Here is a 16,642-nt window from a genome sequence, read left to right as displayed (position 1 = left end):
TTGGCCTTTCCTCATATTTGTTGTTGATTTTTTTTCTGCTGAATCTCTATTTTTCCCTTGTATTTTATTTTGATGAGTAGGATAGTTTGTCTCCTTTGTGGTTACCTTATTAATTACCCCTGTTTTTCTAAATTTAAAACTAACTTTTATTTCTTTGTATCGCTGTATCTTCCTCTCCATATGGAAGGTTTATGATTACATTTCTTAGTCCCTCTTTATTATTTTAATGTTGTCTTCTTTTATATAATAACATTGCTGTTACTCTGTTTCGGGTTTTTTTTTTTTTTTTCCATAATCTTGTTTGGTTTTTTTTTTTTTATTTCCCTGTCTGGGTTGACTTCTGGTTGCTCTACCCTGTGTTCTAGTCTTGGGTTGATACCTGATATTATTGATTTTCTAACCAAAGAACTCCCTTATTATTTCTTGTAGTTTTGGTTCGGTTTTTACAAATTCCCTCAATTTGTGTTTATCTGGAAATGTCTTAATTTCACCTTCATATTTAAGAGACAGTTTTGATGGATATATGATTCTTGGCAGGCAATTTTTTTCCTTCGATTTTTTAAATATGTCATCCCATTGCCTTCTTGCCTGCATGGTTTCTGCCAAGTCGTCCGAGCTTATTCTTATTGGCTCTCCTTTGTAGGTGACTTTTCTTTTATCCCTCGATGCTCTTATAATAGTCTCTTTATCTTTGGTTTTGGCAAGCTTGATTATAATAGGTCTTGGTGACTTTCTTTTAAGATCTACCTTATATGGAGTCCGATGAGCATCTTGGATAGATATCTTCTCATCTTTCACAATATCAGGGAAGTTTTCTGTCAACAAATCTTCTACAATTTTCTCTGTGTTTTCTGTTATCCCTCCCTGGTTCTGGTACTCCAATTACTCATAGGTTATTTCTCTTGATAGAGTCCCACATGATTCTTAAGGTTTCTTCATTTTTTTAAATTCTTTTCTCTGATTTTTCTTCAAATATATTAGTGCCAAGTGATTTATCTTCGAGTTCAGAAATTCTAGCTTCTACTTGCTCTCCACTCCTCTGACTTTCTATTCAGTTATCTAATTCTGTGATTTTATTATTAATCTTCTGAATTTCTGATTGCAGTCTATGGATTTTTCCAGCTTATTAAACTTTTCATTATGTTCCTGAATAATCTTTCTGATTTCTTCAGTTGCTTTATCTGTGTGTTCCTTGGCTTGTTCTGCATATTGCCTCATTTCCTTCCTGATGTCTTGAAGGGTTCTGTATATTAAACTTTTGTATTCTGTAACTGGTAATTCCAGGAATGCACTTTCATCTAGAAGATCCCTGGATTCTTTGTTTTGAGAGCCTGTTGAGGTGATCATGGTCTGTTTCTTTATGTGACTTGATATCGGCTGTTGTCTCCAAGCCATGTATAAGTTATTGTATTAGTTTATGCTTGCTTACTGTGTCGTAGCTGCTTGCTTTGTTTTGTTTTGGTATACCCCTATGGGTTGCTTGAGTGAGCTAGCTTGATTATTTTCGCCTTTGGAGCTCTGGTGTCCTGTCCCCATCTGGCTAGAGCTGTTATGAGGTATATCAGTCTAGGAGTCCGTTCAGTTTTCTTGTATGAGATCAGCTCATGTTTCCAGGTAGCTGATATCAAGTGTGTGGTACAGGCTCTGTCCTACTGTCTTAGAGGGGCAGGGGTGATTGGTGTATATACCGGGATCTGATTACAGCAGGGGGTCACGCTCTGAACAAGGCATGGGGCTGAGAACCGACCCCCAAGTGTCTGTGAATAAAATGCATCTCTGTTCTCTAGAGTGTTAAGCAACATTTTTTAAATAATATTTTTTAAGGGATGGTTACTTACTGAATATTGTGGATTTTTATGTAGGAATTTTCCTTTATTCACTTAACCATTATTAGAAAATTTGGCAGATCCATTTTCTTCTCTCTTTCCTTTATATTTTAGAAAACACTACTAGGATCTGTTCCTAATGAATTAAGTAGACTAAGTTCAGTTAATGCAATATGTTGTTACATTCCCTTCTGGCATTGATTTTACCTTCCGTTGAAATCCAGCACCAACAATTACTTAGCAGATGCTCTCTGATGATGAGAAAGATGCAGCAGTTGTGGCTCTCAGTTAGACACTGATAAAACAGGTCCTTTATTCTTCACTGAAATCTTTTTCTTTTTAGATGAAATACTAATTATAGAAAAAATCAAGTTTTCTTCTCTTTTAGCTTTTTGGGTTCATGGAATAAATACACTTACATGTAAAAATGTGTATTTAAATATGATATTAAATTATTCTGAATGCATTACAAAACAAGGTAATAGTTCTTAAAATTCCCATATTTCAAAATTAGTAGTACGAATACTACTAGTATAATTAGAAGAGAACAATCATGAGTAAACCAGCCTGACTCCAAGGCAACTGTTTTCCTAAACTAAAGAAAATTAACCAAAATGACACAAAGGATCTAAAGAATTTGAAGCTAATTTCACAAAGAGATTGATTTCAAATGAGGCTGTTTGACAGGTTTAGATTTTTAAGTCTGCAGACATAAAAAAAAAATTAATGATAAAATTCATCAACATAGCCAAACACACCAAAAATAACATTAAAAAATATCTGAAGTTTGTAGCAATTCCTCAACAAGTAAAATATACAACTACTATATAACACAGCAGGTCCACTCCTAGGTATATTCAAAGAATTGAAAACTGGTGTTCAAACAAAAACTTGTGCATGGTGGTTCACAGTACCACTATTCACAATAGCCAAAAGGTGGAAACCCACGTGTCCATAAATTGATAAACATAGTGTAGCATATACACACAACGGAATATTACTCAGCCATAAAAAGGAAGGAGGTATTGATACAGGCTACAATGTGAATGAATCTTGAAAATATGCTAGTGAAATAAGTCAGACACAAAAGGTCAGACAGTGTATGATTCCATTTATATAACATATCCCACAGGATAGATAAATTCACAGAGACCTAAAGCAGACTGGTGGTTGCTAGCAGCTGGGGAATGAGGAGAATGGGGAGTAACTGCTTAATGGGTACAGGGTTTCCTTTTACAGTGATGAAAATGTTTTGGAACTAGATAGAGGAGGTGGTTGCACAACACTGTAAATATATGAAACCCAAAAACCAAACCTGTTGCCATAGAGTTTATTTTGACTCATAGGAACCCTACAGTACAGAGCAGATCTGATCCATCGGGTTTCAAAAGCTGTAATCTTTACGGAAGCAGATTGCCACATTTTTCTCCCATGGAGTGGCTAATGGGTTTGAACTGCCTACCTTTTAGTTAACACCCAAGCACTTAACAACTGTGCCACCGGGGCTCCTTTTGTGACTGTACTAAGTGCCGTTTAATTGTTCACTTTAAAATGGCTAATTTTATGTCATGTGATTTCACCTCGATTTAAAAAAGAAACAACAAAAAAAAAAACTCATTAAACAGCTTGGCAGTTTCTCAAAATGTTAAAAAGAGAATTACCATGAGATTCTACAAATCCACTCCTAGCTATATATTCAAGAGAAATGAAGACATATATGTACACAAAGACTTGTACATGAATATTCATAGAAGCATTATTTATAATGGCCAAAAAATGGAAAAAATCTAAATGTCCATCAACTGGGAAGGGATAAACAAAATTTGACACATCTATACAAGAGAATACTACACGGCAACAAAAACGATCAAACTTATTACACAGAACAACATGGATAGATCTTTAAAATACATGCTAAGTAAAGAAGCTAGAGAAAAAGGACTACCTATTGTATGATTCAACTTATATATAATTTCTACAAATGCAAAACTACACAGACAAAGCAGATCAGGTGTTGCCAGGACTAGGGCCAGGGCCAGACCTAGGGCCAGGAGAAGGGACTTAGGGCAAAAGAGCAAAAGGCAACTTTTGGGGTGATGCAAATGTTCTAAAACTGACTGTATTCATGGCTGCAAAACTGTTTAAATTTACTAAAACTCACTGAACTGTACACTTACAGTTAATGACTTTATAGGTTGAAAATTACATTAAAATTGGTTAAAAAAAATTCTGGTGTTAGTGTTAAGGCTAACCCTAAACTATTTACTGTAGTTATTAAATTGTAAGTTCCTATTATGCCACTGTTCATGAAAAAAATCCCATATCCTTTGGTTGTGAAAAAATGTTTTCTAATTAAAAAACATTAATACCACATTCACAGTATTAGTATAAATATTATGCCTGTTTATTGGTAATTGGTAGCATCATTCTACTCTTCACAGCGCTTCCTATTACTTGAAATATCATAATTTGTCTATATTTAAAATTAATGATTACTTCGTACTCTTAGGTAAAAAGTTTTATCAAAAGATCAAGTTGAACCACACACAAAGAATGTCTTTCCAGTAACAAGGTCTTTATACACCCACAGATGTTCACTGAAGTGTAATTTATAATTGCAAAAAAGCAAAACAAAACAAAACAAAAAGCTAGCTTTCCAACACAGAATGATTAACTAATTGATGGACTACACTGAAGCCCTGGTGGCACAGTGGTTAAAGCGCTGGACTGCTAACCAAAAGGTTGGTGGTTCAAAATCACCAGCAAGCTCCACAGGAGAAAGATGTGGCAGTATGCTTCCGTAGAGATTTACAGCCTTGGAAACCTTATGGGGTCACTACGAGTGGGAATCAACTCAACAGCAATAGAAATTTTTTTTTTTTAAATATTTAAAGTCTTCAAGTTAAAACTAATGAAGACTATGAAGCAACAATAAAAATGTTGCTAACATAAAATTAATCACAGTGTTATGATATTCAAAACCAAAAAAACCAAACCCATTGCCATCGAGTCAATTCCAACTCATAGCAACCCTATAGGACAGGGGAGAACTGCCCCATAGAATTTCCAAGGAGCACCTGGTGGATTTGAACCACCAACCTTTTGGTTGGTAGCCGTGGCACTTAACCACTACACCACCAGGGCTTCCACTATGATATTAGCACTAAGTAAAAATGATAAGACATCAAATTTTGAATAACTGATTTTTTATATGATTATTACTGTATTGAAATATGTACGCATGTAGAGAGGGCAGCCGCATTAAGGCTGAGTTTCTGCTTTATTTTCCAAATTTCCTTTTCTATTGTCACTTTAATTAAAAAAAAAAAAATGGTTTTCAGAGAGTTCTCCCCATGTACTAACCGTATTATCGAATAAAAACCTGCAAAGAATAGACTCGTAAGGAAAAAAAAAAAAATACATTTCTTTCATTGTCATCTCGTATAGATAGATATGGTTGCTATTTACCAAGAGTAGAAAAAAAATTATTTATCTCAAAAAAATTCCATCAGACTCAATACTGTATTTGTACCTACAATCTCCAGAATAGTCATTATATATATTACATCGTCTAAGAATCTGACTTATAAAGACATACCTTTGTGTAAGGGGTGTGGCATCGTTAAGATCTGGATGAGCAAAAGGGATGTAACATCATGATAAAGAATTGGAACCTCAAGTTGCTCTTCATTCCTCAGCCTAAAACAAAAATGCACAATCACTTTGGACATTATTGTATATCCTTTCTTTTTAACTCATTTTATATTTCACATATATGTCTATGGAACAGAAATAAAACTTTTATAAACTGAGAAATTTCAAGAGAAAAAGTTAGGGGCTATATATACTTTTTTTTTAATTTTGTGTTTTACGTGAAAGTTTATGGTGCAAATTAGTTTATCATTCAAAAATTTATACACAAATTGTTTTGTGACATTGGTTGCAATCCCCACAATGTGCCAGCACTCTTCCGCCTTTCCCTTTCCACCCTGGGTTCTCCATGTCCATTTGTCCAGTTTTCCTGTCCCTTTCTGCCTTCTCGTCTTTGCTTTTGGGCAGGTGTTGCCCATTTGGTCTCGTATACTTGATTGAACTATGAGGCACATTCCTCATGTATATTATTGTCTGTTTTATAGGCCTGTCTAATCTTTAGCTGAAAGGTGGACTTTGGGAGTAGCTTCAGTTCTGAGGTAGTAGGGTTTTTGGGGCCATAGTCTAAGGGGTTCTTCCAGTCTCTGTCAGGTCAGTAAGTCTTATCTTTTTTGGCGAATTTGAATTTTGTTCTACGTATTTCTCCCACTCTGTCTAGGACCTTCTATTGTGATCCCTCTCAGAGCAGTTGGTGGTGGTAGCCGGGCCCCATCTAGTTCTTCTGGGCTTGGGCTGGTGAAGGCTGTGGTTCATGTGGTCCATCAGTCCTTTGGATAAACATTTTCCTTTTGTCTTTGGTTTTCTCCATTCTCCTTTGCTCCAGACAGGATGGGACCAATCGATGTATCTTAGATGGCCGCTCGTAAGCTTTTAACATCACAGACGCTATTTACCAAGGTAGGATGTTGATAGAACATTTTCTTTATGAACTGTTACGCCAATTAACCTAGATATCCCCTGAGATCATTGTCCCCAGCCTTTAGCCCCAGTAACTTGGTCTCTCAAAAGTGTTTAGATGTGCCTGTGGAAGCTTCTTATGACTTTGCTTTGGTCATGTTGTGTTGACTTCCCTTACATTGTGTGTTGTCTTTCCCTTCACCAAAGTTCCTATCCCTCACCTCCACTGAAACCATCAGACTGTTTTTTTTTTTTAGTGTGTGAACTTTTTCTTGGTTTTTTATAATGGTGGTCTCATACAATATTTGTCCTTTTTTGATTGACTTATTTCACTCAGCATAATGCCCTCCAGATTAGGGGCCATATTTTTTGCCTAAAAAGTATAATCTTTTAGACTGTTTCATACATTTACTTGACTCTTCCTAATACAAAGAAATTACAGAGAAAAAATTTATTGTATTACTAAAGCTAACAACTGGGATACATTAAATAGAACATGAATCTTTCTGATCTCTTACAATTACAGAAATTAAATGAAGCATTAAATGGAACTTGAGAGAATCAGTTTAGCTACAAAGGGGGTAGAACATAGAAAACTTGCTATCACAAACAGCACTAAAGAGTAAATCACTCATATTACAAATAAGAATAATACAGTTTACAAATCAAGTTACACTGAAAAGACATGGTTAATACCTTATTTAAAAGTTGTTTTAATTTTATGAATATCATAAAAAGTTCAAATAAAATCTTTAACATTTGCAAAGTTTCAAAAAAAAGAAAAAAGGAGAGAGAGAGAGAATAACTACAACTAAACTTAAAATACACTATAAAAGATAAAATAGTAATCCTTAGGAATGTATAAGCCAGAAAAATCAAATGCCATCTAGTTGATTCTGACTCATGGCAACCCTGTGTATATCACAGAACCATACTCCATAGGGTTTTCAAGAGCTGATTTTTTGGAAATAGATCACCAGGCCATTCTTTTGAGGGTGAACTTGAACCTCCAACCTTTCACTTAGCAGCCAACTACATTAACTGTTTACATCACTGAGGGACTCTAGTACTATGAAAAACATAGAATATATTATAAAGCAGATCTTACTATAAAAAAAATTAAAAATATTCCTTTAGAACATTTAATTTTTCTCATCCCAGGTGTAATTTTTAATGTCAATGAACAAAAATAAATCTTAAACTTCCAGAATTAGCTTAATTCTGAAGCTACACTTCAAACCAGGCTTGGGATGATTTTAGGCTTTGCAGGCCACACAGGTCTCTATTGCATATTATTCTTTGTTTTGCTTTGATTTTTTACAACTCTCTAAAAATGTAAAAACCATGCTTAGCTTGCAAGCCATAAAAAAAAAAAAAAAACAGACCCCTGTCAAATTTGGCCCACGAGCCAGTTTTCCAACCCCTAAAACAGGCCAAAGGGTTTTAAAATAAAGTTTGTTATTTTAAAATTCTGCTTCTCAAATTAGTATACTATGTATTAATTTCACAAATGATAATTTTTACAAGTGGTTGAGTATCTTGAACTAAAATACTACAAGCTTAAGGTTGTATGAAGTGGTTTTGTGGCTCGAGCCCTGAAATGAACGTGATGTTTGATGAATTAATTTAAAGAAGTTACAGTCCCTACATCCAAGCAATATACCTATTCCACTGGTGGAAATAGCTAAAATTACAAATCGGTGAATTAAGGGTTGTGAGAGATGGGAACTCAGTGCTATTAGCACAAGAAGGGAAGTATGGGTCCTGCTCAAACATGGGGAGAAGTCAGGTCAGGGAATATTTCATACAGGTGAAGATATTACAAGAGAGTTCTGAAGACGAATAGACTCTTACCAAAAGGGGTGTATGAGCTTTAGAAAAGATATCAAAAGTACAAGGCAAGTACAAAGATAAGAGATAATTAAAAGAAAAAAAAAAAACAAAGCCTGTTAAGAACAACCAGTAATCTAGCATGTTTGGAATGTCAGCGCATAAGGAACATGAGGAAGAGCCAAGGCTGCATGTGCAGGAGAAGGATCAAAGTCAACAGGGACCAGACCAGGGAGGGCACTGTGTATCATGGGTTTTGATCAATGAGTGTGAAAAGTCTCCAAGGACAGGTTAATAGGCAACTACAACAAAGTGCAAAGACTGCTACAATATATGTAAACCTGCTATGCAACAAGAACAAATAAGAGGGTCTTCTGAGGTTGAGGCTGGCAGGAAGGAGGCAGAGCAGGGGGTAGGGGAAGGAGGCATTTATGAAAGGGAAGTTCACCAAACTAAAAGTTTAAGTTCTGATCTGAGAAACAAGTTGAAGTTAGCCTTTATATAAAAAAACTTCAAACATTTTGCACGATACAAAAAAAAGTATTAAAAGAACGGGAATGTTCCTAGTTGAGAAGACTATACATTACAACGATACCTGTTCTTCTCAGATTAATGAGTTTAAATTAATTTTAATCAACGTCACAAGTGAGAGGAAGGGTTTAGAAAATGTTTCTAAAGATCACCTGGAAGAATAAACAAGTGAGAACAGCAAATAAAAATTGAGAGATGTGGGGAAGGATAAGAACCTAACCCAACCAAATATTTATACATAATATATCTCTTCAATAAGTTAAAACATGGTACTGTCATAGAAATAGGCTCAGAGGTCAAGAGAACAAAGGGGAAAGCTCCTAAACAGGCCTATAATATATAAATAATATATAATAAGGACCCGCTGTGTTGCACAAATGGTTAAACGCTTGGCTGTGACCATTCAGACTGGCAGTTTGGACTCACCCAGAGGCCTCTCAGAAGAAAAGACTAGCTATCTGCTTCCAAAGGTTACATCCATGAAAACCCTAGGGAGTGCAGTTCTGCTGTGAAACACATGGGTTCACCATGAGTTGGAACTGACTTGACTACAACTGGTTTTTATATAATAAACAGGATACAAAATTGCTGGAAAAATTAGCTGGTTATTTGAAAATGAATTTTAGATTTTCACCTAATAATGATGATGAAAATAAAGTCCAAGTAGATTATATATTTTTAAAAATCATCCCTAAGAAAACTGTAAGAAGAAAAAACAGCTCAATACTGCAAATCCTAAGACTGGGAACACATTGTAATATTGGCTATAAAAGTAAATATCGGATTTTGGCTATAAATGTAAATTGTAGTTAACATACAGGTTGTAAGATTTTAGACTGAGATTATACTTGCAAAGCACAAGATGAGCAGCATGACGTAAATGTTCGCCGTATTTATTACTGTCCTCATGTGTACTGAATGCGGATGGGCAGTGTAAGTATGAAAGTAATAGGGAAAAAAAAAGGAAACAAATACAAAGTCTGATGGATTTGACAAAATTGACTGATGGCACACAACAGACTGGAAGTCCACATACACCAATTCCTTGCTATACAAACTTGAGCAAGTTGCTCACCTTTCCAATCGCATTTTGGAACCCTGGTAGCACGGTGGTTAAGAGGTTGGCTGCTAACCAAAAGGTCAGCAGTTCAAATCCACCAGCTGCTTCCTGAAACCCTATGGGATAGTTCAACTCTGTCCTTTAGGGTTGCTGTGAGTCAGAATCAACTTGACAGCAACAGATTTTTTGATGCCAAGAAAAAAATGACAAAGTTAAAAGGCAAACATATTTTAGGAAAAAAGGTCAACAAATTTGAAAAAATAAGGTTCAATATGTTAAAACACAAAAAAACATTCAGATCATTAGAAAATAATTAAGATGCCAGTAGAAAAAAATAGAGGCCCTGAATAGAAATTTCACAGTGTACGCAAATGTCTAATAGATATGGAAATACTTAACATCATCAGAAATCAAACAGATTTGGCACAGTGATTTAGAGCTAAGGCTGCTAACCAAAAAGGTCAGCAGTTCTAATCCACAAGTTGCTCCTTGAAAACCCTTTGGGGGCAGTTCTACTCTGTCCTATTGCATCATTATGAGTCAGACTGACTTCACAGGAATGGATTTGGTTTTTCAGTTTTTATTTATTATAAAGATTATCCTCCCCCCACTGCTCTGCAATGCCACCTCTGTTGTAAATCCAGGTATGTGTGAACCTGCTTTAACTTACTACTGTGGGAAAGACAACGCAGCAGAACATTTGATAGTTATATGAAAAAAATAAAATTGGATCCACTCCTTATAAATTCCAAATGGATTAGAGGAATACACCTAAAATTTAAAATCATAAAAATAGTAAAAGAAAACGTGGAGAAATCTCTTTATAACCAGGGCCTTTTTTTTTGTTTTGTTTTCTAACTATAATTCAAAAACCAGAATTAATAAAGGAAAACACAAATAAAGGGTTGCTATGAGTCTTTTTTTTTTTTTTTTTATGAGTCAGAATCAACTCGTCAGCAATGGGATTTAATATCCATAATACATAAATAGGTCCTAAAACTGGAGAGGAAAAAACCAATTCATTTTTTTAAAATGGGCAACAGATTAGAGAGTTTATAAAAAGAAAATGCAGATAGCCATTAAATGTTGAACTGCATTTATAGTAAGAGAAACGAAAACTAAAATGACACGGGAATATCATGTCTTCTCTTCTGATTTGGCAAAAAAAAAATCTAAAAAGTTGGACGTATTCTATTGGCAAGGCTGTGAGGAAACTGCACTCTCTTATACTGCAAGAGAAAAAGCAAAACGGTACAAACTCTATTAAGGGTCATTAATGTTCAATGCATCAAATCTATTCTTGAGATGGTCTCTAAATTCAGGTGGAATATACTCAAGGTCATACCTCAAAGCAGAGTCAGCCTTAATGATATGGATGGAGCAAAGCTTTCAAGACCTTCATTTGCTGATGTGGCAAGACTCAAAATAAGAAGAAACAGCTGCAAACATTCATTAATAATCAGAATGTGGAATTACAAGGTATGAATCTAGTAAAATTAAAAGATGTCGAAAATGAAATGGAACTCTTGAAGATAGATATCCTAGGCATTAAAAATTTTTTTGAGCTGAAATGGACTGATATCGACCGTTCTGATTACATGGTATACTATGCCAGGAATGTCAAACTGAAGAGGAACGACGCCACATTCATTCTCAAGAACACTTCAAGATCTAGCCTGAAATACAATGCTATCAGTGATAAGATAATATCCATATGCCTACAAGGAAAACCAGTTAATACCATTATTATTCAAATTTATACATCAACCACTAATGCCAAAGATTAAAAAAAATGAAGATTTTTAGCAACTTCTGTGGTCTGAAATTAATCAAACATGCAATCAAGATGCAGTAACAATTACTGGTGATTGAAACACAAAAGTTGGAAACAAAGAAATATCAGTAACTGGAAAATATGCTCTTGGTGACAGAAACGAGGCCAGAGATTGCATGACACAATTTTGTAAGACCAATGACCTACTCATTGGAAATACCTGTTTACAACAACATAAATGGCCACTATACACATGGACCTCTCCAGAAAGAATACACAGGAATCGAATTGACTACATCTACTGAAAAAAGACGAGGGAGAAGCTCAATATCATCAATCAGAGCAAGGCAAGGGGCCGAATGTGGAACAACCATCAATTGCTCAAATGCAAGTTCAAGTTGAAGCTAAAGAAAATTAGAACAAGTAAACCAGAGCCAAAATACAACCTTGAGTATATCCAACCTGAATTTAGAGACCATCTCAAGAATATATTAGACACATTGAACACTAATAACCCAAGACCAGACGAGTTGTGGAATGACATCAAAGACATCTTACATGAAGAAAGCCAAAAGGTCATTAAAAAGACAGGAAAGAAAGAAAAGACCAAAACAGATGTCTGAAGAGACTCTCAAACTTGCTCTTGAACGTAAAGTAGCTAAAGCGAAAGGAAGAAATGATAAAGTAAAAGAGATGAACAGAAGATTTCAAAGGGCAGTTCCAGAAGACAAAGTACTACAATGATATGTGCAAAGACCTGGAGTCAACAAACCAAAAGAGAAGAACAAGCTCAACACTTCTCAAGCTGAAAGAACTAAAGAAAAACTTCAAGCCTCAAGTTACAATACTGAAGGATTTTATGGGAAAAATACTGAATGGTACAGAAAGCAACAAAAGAAGATGGAAGGAATATACAGTCACTGTAACAAAAAGAACTAGTTGACATTCAACTATTTCAGGAGGTAGCATAGGATAAAGAACAGACGGTAAAGAAGGAAGAAGTCCAAGCTGCATTAAAGGCATTGGTGAAAAAAGTAAGCTCCAGGAATTGATGGAATATCAATTAAGACTCTTCAACAAATGGATGCAATGCTGGAAGCGCTCACTCATCTATGCCAAAAAATGTTGAAGACAGCTACCTGGCTAACTGACCGGAAGATACTCATATTTGTGCCCATTCCAAAAAAAGGCAATCTAACAGAAAGAGGAAATTATCAAACAATATCATTAATGTCACACACAAGTAAAATTTTGCTGAAAATCATTCAAAAACATCGACAGGGAGCTGCCAGAAATTCAAGCCGGATTCAGAAGAGTACGTGGAACAAGGATTACTGCTGATGTCAGCTGGATCTTGGCTGAAAGCAGAGAATACCAGAAAGATGTTTACCTGTGTTTTATTAACTATGTAAAGGTATTCAACTGTGTGGATCATAACAAATCATGGATAACATTACAAAGAATGGGAATTCCAAAACACTTTTTGTACTCACACTAACCTATATGCAGACTAAGAAGCAGTCGCTTAAACAGAACAAGGAGATACTTCGTGGTCTGAAATCAGGAAAGGTATGCATCAGGGTTGTATCCTTTCACCATACTTTTTCAATTTGTATGCTGAACAAATAATTCGTGAAGCTGAACTATATGAAGAATGGGGCATGACAACTGGAGAAAGACTAATTAACAACCTGTGATACACAGATGATGCAACCTTACTTGCTGAAAAGTAAAGTGGACTTGAAGCAGTTTCTGATGAAAGATCAAAGACTACAACCTTCAGTATGGATTATGCCTCAACATAAAGAAAACAAAAATTCTCACAACTGGGCCAATAAAAAACATCATGATAAATGGAAAAAGATTGATGTTGTCAAGGATTTCGTTTTACTTGGATCCACGATCAATGCCCATGGAAGCAGCAGTCAAGAAATCTTAAAGACATATTGCATTGGGCAAATCTGCTATAAAAGACTCTTTAAAGTGTCCAAAAGCAAAGATGTCACTTTGAGGACTAAGGTGCACCTGACCGTAGCCCTGATATTTTCAACTGCCTCATATGCAGGCAAAAGCTGGACAATGACTAAGGAAGATCGAAAAAGAATTGAACACCTATAAGTTACGGTATTGGCAAAGAATATTGAATATACCATCAACTGCCAGAAGAATGAACAAATCTGTCTAGCAAGAAGTATAACCACAACGTTCTTAGAAGCAAGGATGGTAAGACTTCGTCTTACGTACTTTGGACACATTATCAGGAGGGACCAGTCCTTGGAGAAGGACATCATGCTTCTCAAGTAGATGGTCAGCAAAAAGAGGAAGACCCTCAAAAAGATGGATTGACACAGTGGCTGCAACAATGGACTCAAACATAGCAATGATTGTAAGGATGGTGCAGGGCCAGGCAGCGTTTCCTTCTGTTGTACACAGGGGTGCCGTGAGTTAGAACTGACTCGACGACACCTAATAACAAGAACATCAACGTAACGGTAAGCTGTTTTCAGTTTTTATTGTGTATTTCTGTGTTTCATAAGAAAAATGTAAAAAAAAAAAAAATCCATGCATTCATAAAGAAATTTTAATCCCATTATATTTCTTTATTTTTCAAGAACAGTTTTAATCAACTTTAATCTTTCAATACTACTTACTGTGAATTCATGTCCTCTATTAACTGAGTGAGTTTTCTCCAGGGATTATACTCTGAATCAATGCTATAGAGCCGCATGTGCAAGGCTAATACATGGAACAACTGATCTAAATAAATTGGAAAAGAGATAATTAGAAAGTTCATGTGATTCTTCCAAAATAAAATTCTGACTAAATTTCTAATTAATTCATAAATAAATGTGTTTCTTATCCTTATAATTGTAATCTATCAAGTTTAAATATCAACTATTTCATGCTCTCTTTTAAGCCAGAATCTGGACTGTCCTTATGTACAACCTAAATACAGAAATGGTTTGTCTCCCACACACCCTGCCACAGACCCATTTTTCCTTGACTTTGTGCTGCAGACTTGCCAACTTGCACATGTCACTATTGAGGTCTCTGCCTAACCAAAATTCACCACGATCTTCAATACTCTACTCTCACAAAGAAACCACAAACACTCACTTTATTCAAGGTAATTTTTAGAAACATCATATCATTAGCCATGTCATAAACCCAAGAATACCTAGATTTATACAAAAGATGACTTAGAAATCAAAGATCAAGCAAAAATCTTGAATTATTACTTCTGCTTTAAATTTTGATTTTTATGACATTAATTTTTCATAAACCATGTAATTTAAAATATAATCTTGACAAATCAGTAAATATTTCTTAAATTTCAAGACCTATCTGCCTCATCAAGTGGAATTTTAAGCTGCCTGCAGATGAAAACGTCAGAAATGCAGAAATAGACATACTTAGCACAGAATAGGTACCATAGAAATTTAATATTTTAACCCAATTTTTATATTTAATTATTTTCAAATGATTAAAAATTCAAAATGAATCTAGTACAGTTTTCAGATGAATTTAAGATACTCCTTTTTCAAAAAGCCAGTCAGTGGAAATGTAATGTTATCTCTACACAATAGGTAATTTCTTAATCTTAGTTTTATTCAAAGCATTTTTAAGGTTTGTGAAATATTATAACCAATCTTATTCTAATACTTGTTCATAGCACATATCCCTTTTACCAGACCAGTATGCTTGGGGAAAAGTAAGGTAAAGAGAGTCTTGCAGAAACGACAAAATACACTTAGGCCAAGAAAAAGGTTTATATGTTCCCCAAACTGACAGATGTCACATAAATTCTAATCTGCCTCTTTATTTAACAGGTATTTTTTGAGTGTCAGGAAATGAAGGACTCCCTTCTCTTATTAACACCAATATAAACATTACAAACTTTTATAAAAATCCTTCAAAAGGATTTTATCCTAGGCTATTGTTAAACTCATTTTATATACTTAGTATGGCTATTTAAAGGACTATTGCTGAAATAATGTGTTATTTTTCTACATCTGCTAGTTTCCACACAAGGACAATAATATCCATATAAATTACTCTTACATAAAGCTTTTTGCTTTGCCTAATACTTCCCCCTAAATTCTCTTTAGATTAAATTGTGAATTAAACATGAAGAAAAAGTAAAGGAAAATACGAGATTACTTATGAGGACTATTTCCGCTATTTTAATCTCTTCTATCTGTAGTGTAGTGGTTAAGTGCTACTGCTGCTAATCAAGAGGTCGGCAGTTCAAATCCACCAGGTTCAACAGAGTATCAGGATACAAGATAAACACACAAAAATCAGTTGGACTCCTCTATATCAACAAAGAGAACATTAAAGAGGAAATCACCAAATCAATACCATTTACAGTAGCCCCCAAGAAGATGAAATAGGAATAAATCTAACCAGAGACATAAAAGACCTATACAAAGAAAACTACGAGATACTATCGCAAGAAACCAAAAGAGACCTACATAATTCAAAAACCCTTGCTCATGGATAGGAAGACTCAACATTGTAAAAATGTCTATTCTACCAAAAGCAATCTATAGATACAATGCAATTCCGATCCAAATTTCAATGACATTTTTTAATGAAATGGAGAAACAAATCACCAACTTCATATGGAAAGGAAAGAGGCCCTGGATAAGTAAAGCATTATTGAAAAAGAAGAACAAAATGGAAGGCCTCATACAAACCTAATTTTAGAACATATTATACCTCCACGGTAGTCAAAACAGCCTGGTACTGGTACAGCAACAGATACACAGACCAATGGAACAATATTGAGAATCCAGACATAAACCCATCCACATATGTGCAGCTGGTATTTGACAAAGGCCCCAAAACAGTTAAATGGGGAAAAGACAGTCTTTTTAACAAATGGTGCTGGCATAACTGGATATCCACCTGAAGAAAAATGGAACAAGACCCATACCTCACTCCATGCACAAAAAGTAACCCAAAATGGATCAAAAACCTAAATACAAAATATAAAATGATAAAGATCATAGAAGAAAAAATAGGGACAACACCAGGAGCCCTAACACATGGCATAAACAGTATACGAAA

The 16,642-nt window shown here is 35.0% G+C and overlaps 1 protein-coding gene across 4 annotated transcripts in view; it reads right to left on the bottom strand.

Moving 5' to 3' along the window:
* The window catches only part of UBR3 (ubiquitin protein ligase E3 component n-recognin 3), a 236,017-nt gene that overhangs the window by 30,910 nt on the left and 188,465 nt on the right, over positions 1–16,642 (bottom strand). For all 4 annotated transcript variants that reach the window (XM_049887378.1, XM_049887377.1, XM_049887379.1 and 1 more), the window contains exons 31-32: positions 14,221–14,326; positions 5,425–5,525 (exon numbers count right to left, since the gene is read on the bottom strand). In XM_049887378.1, the coding sequence (XP_049743335.1) occupies positions 5,425–5,525; positions 14,221–14,326 (207 nt within the window). The remainder of the gene's footprint in view (positions 1–5,424; positions 5,526–14,220; positions 14,327–16,642) is intronic.

Source organism: Elephas maximus, chromosome 6, assembly GCF_024166365.1.
Source record: "Elephas maximus indicus isolate mEleMax1 chromosome 6, mEleMax1 primary haplotype, whole genome shotgun sequence".
Classification (NCBI taxonomy): Eukaryota; Metazoa; Chordata; class Mammalia; order Proboscidea; family Elephantidae; genus Elephas; species Elephas maximus.
Note: the sequence above shows the minus strand (reverse complement) of the source record. Positions and strands in the feature narration are given on the sequence as shown.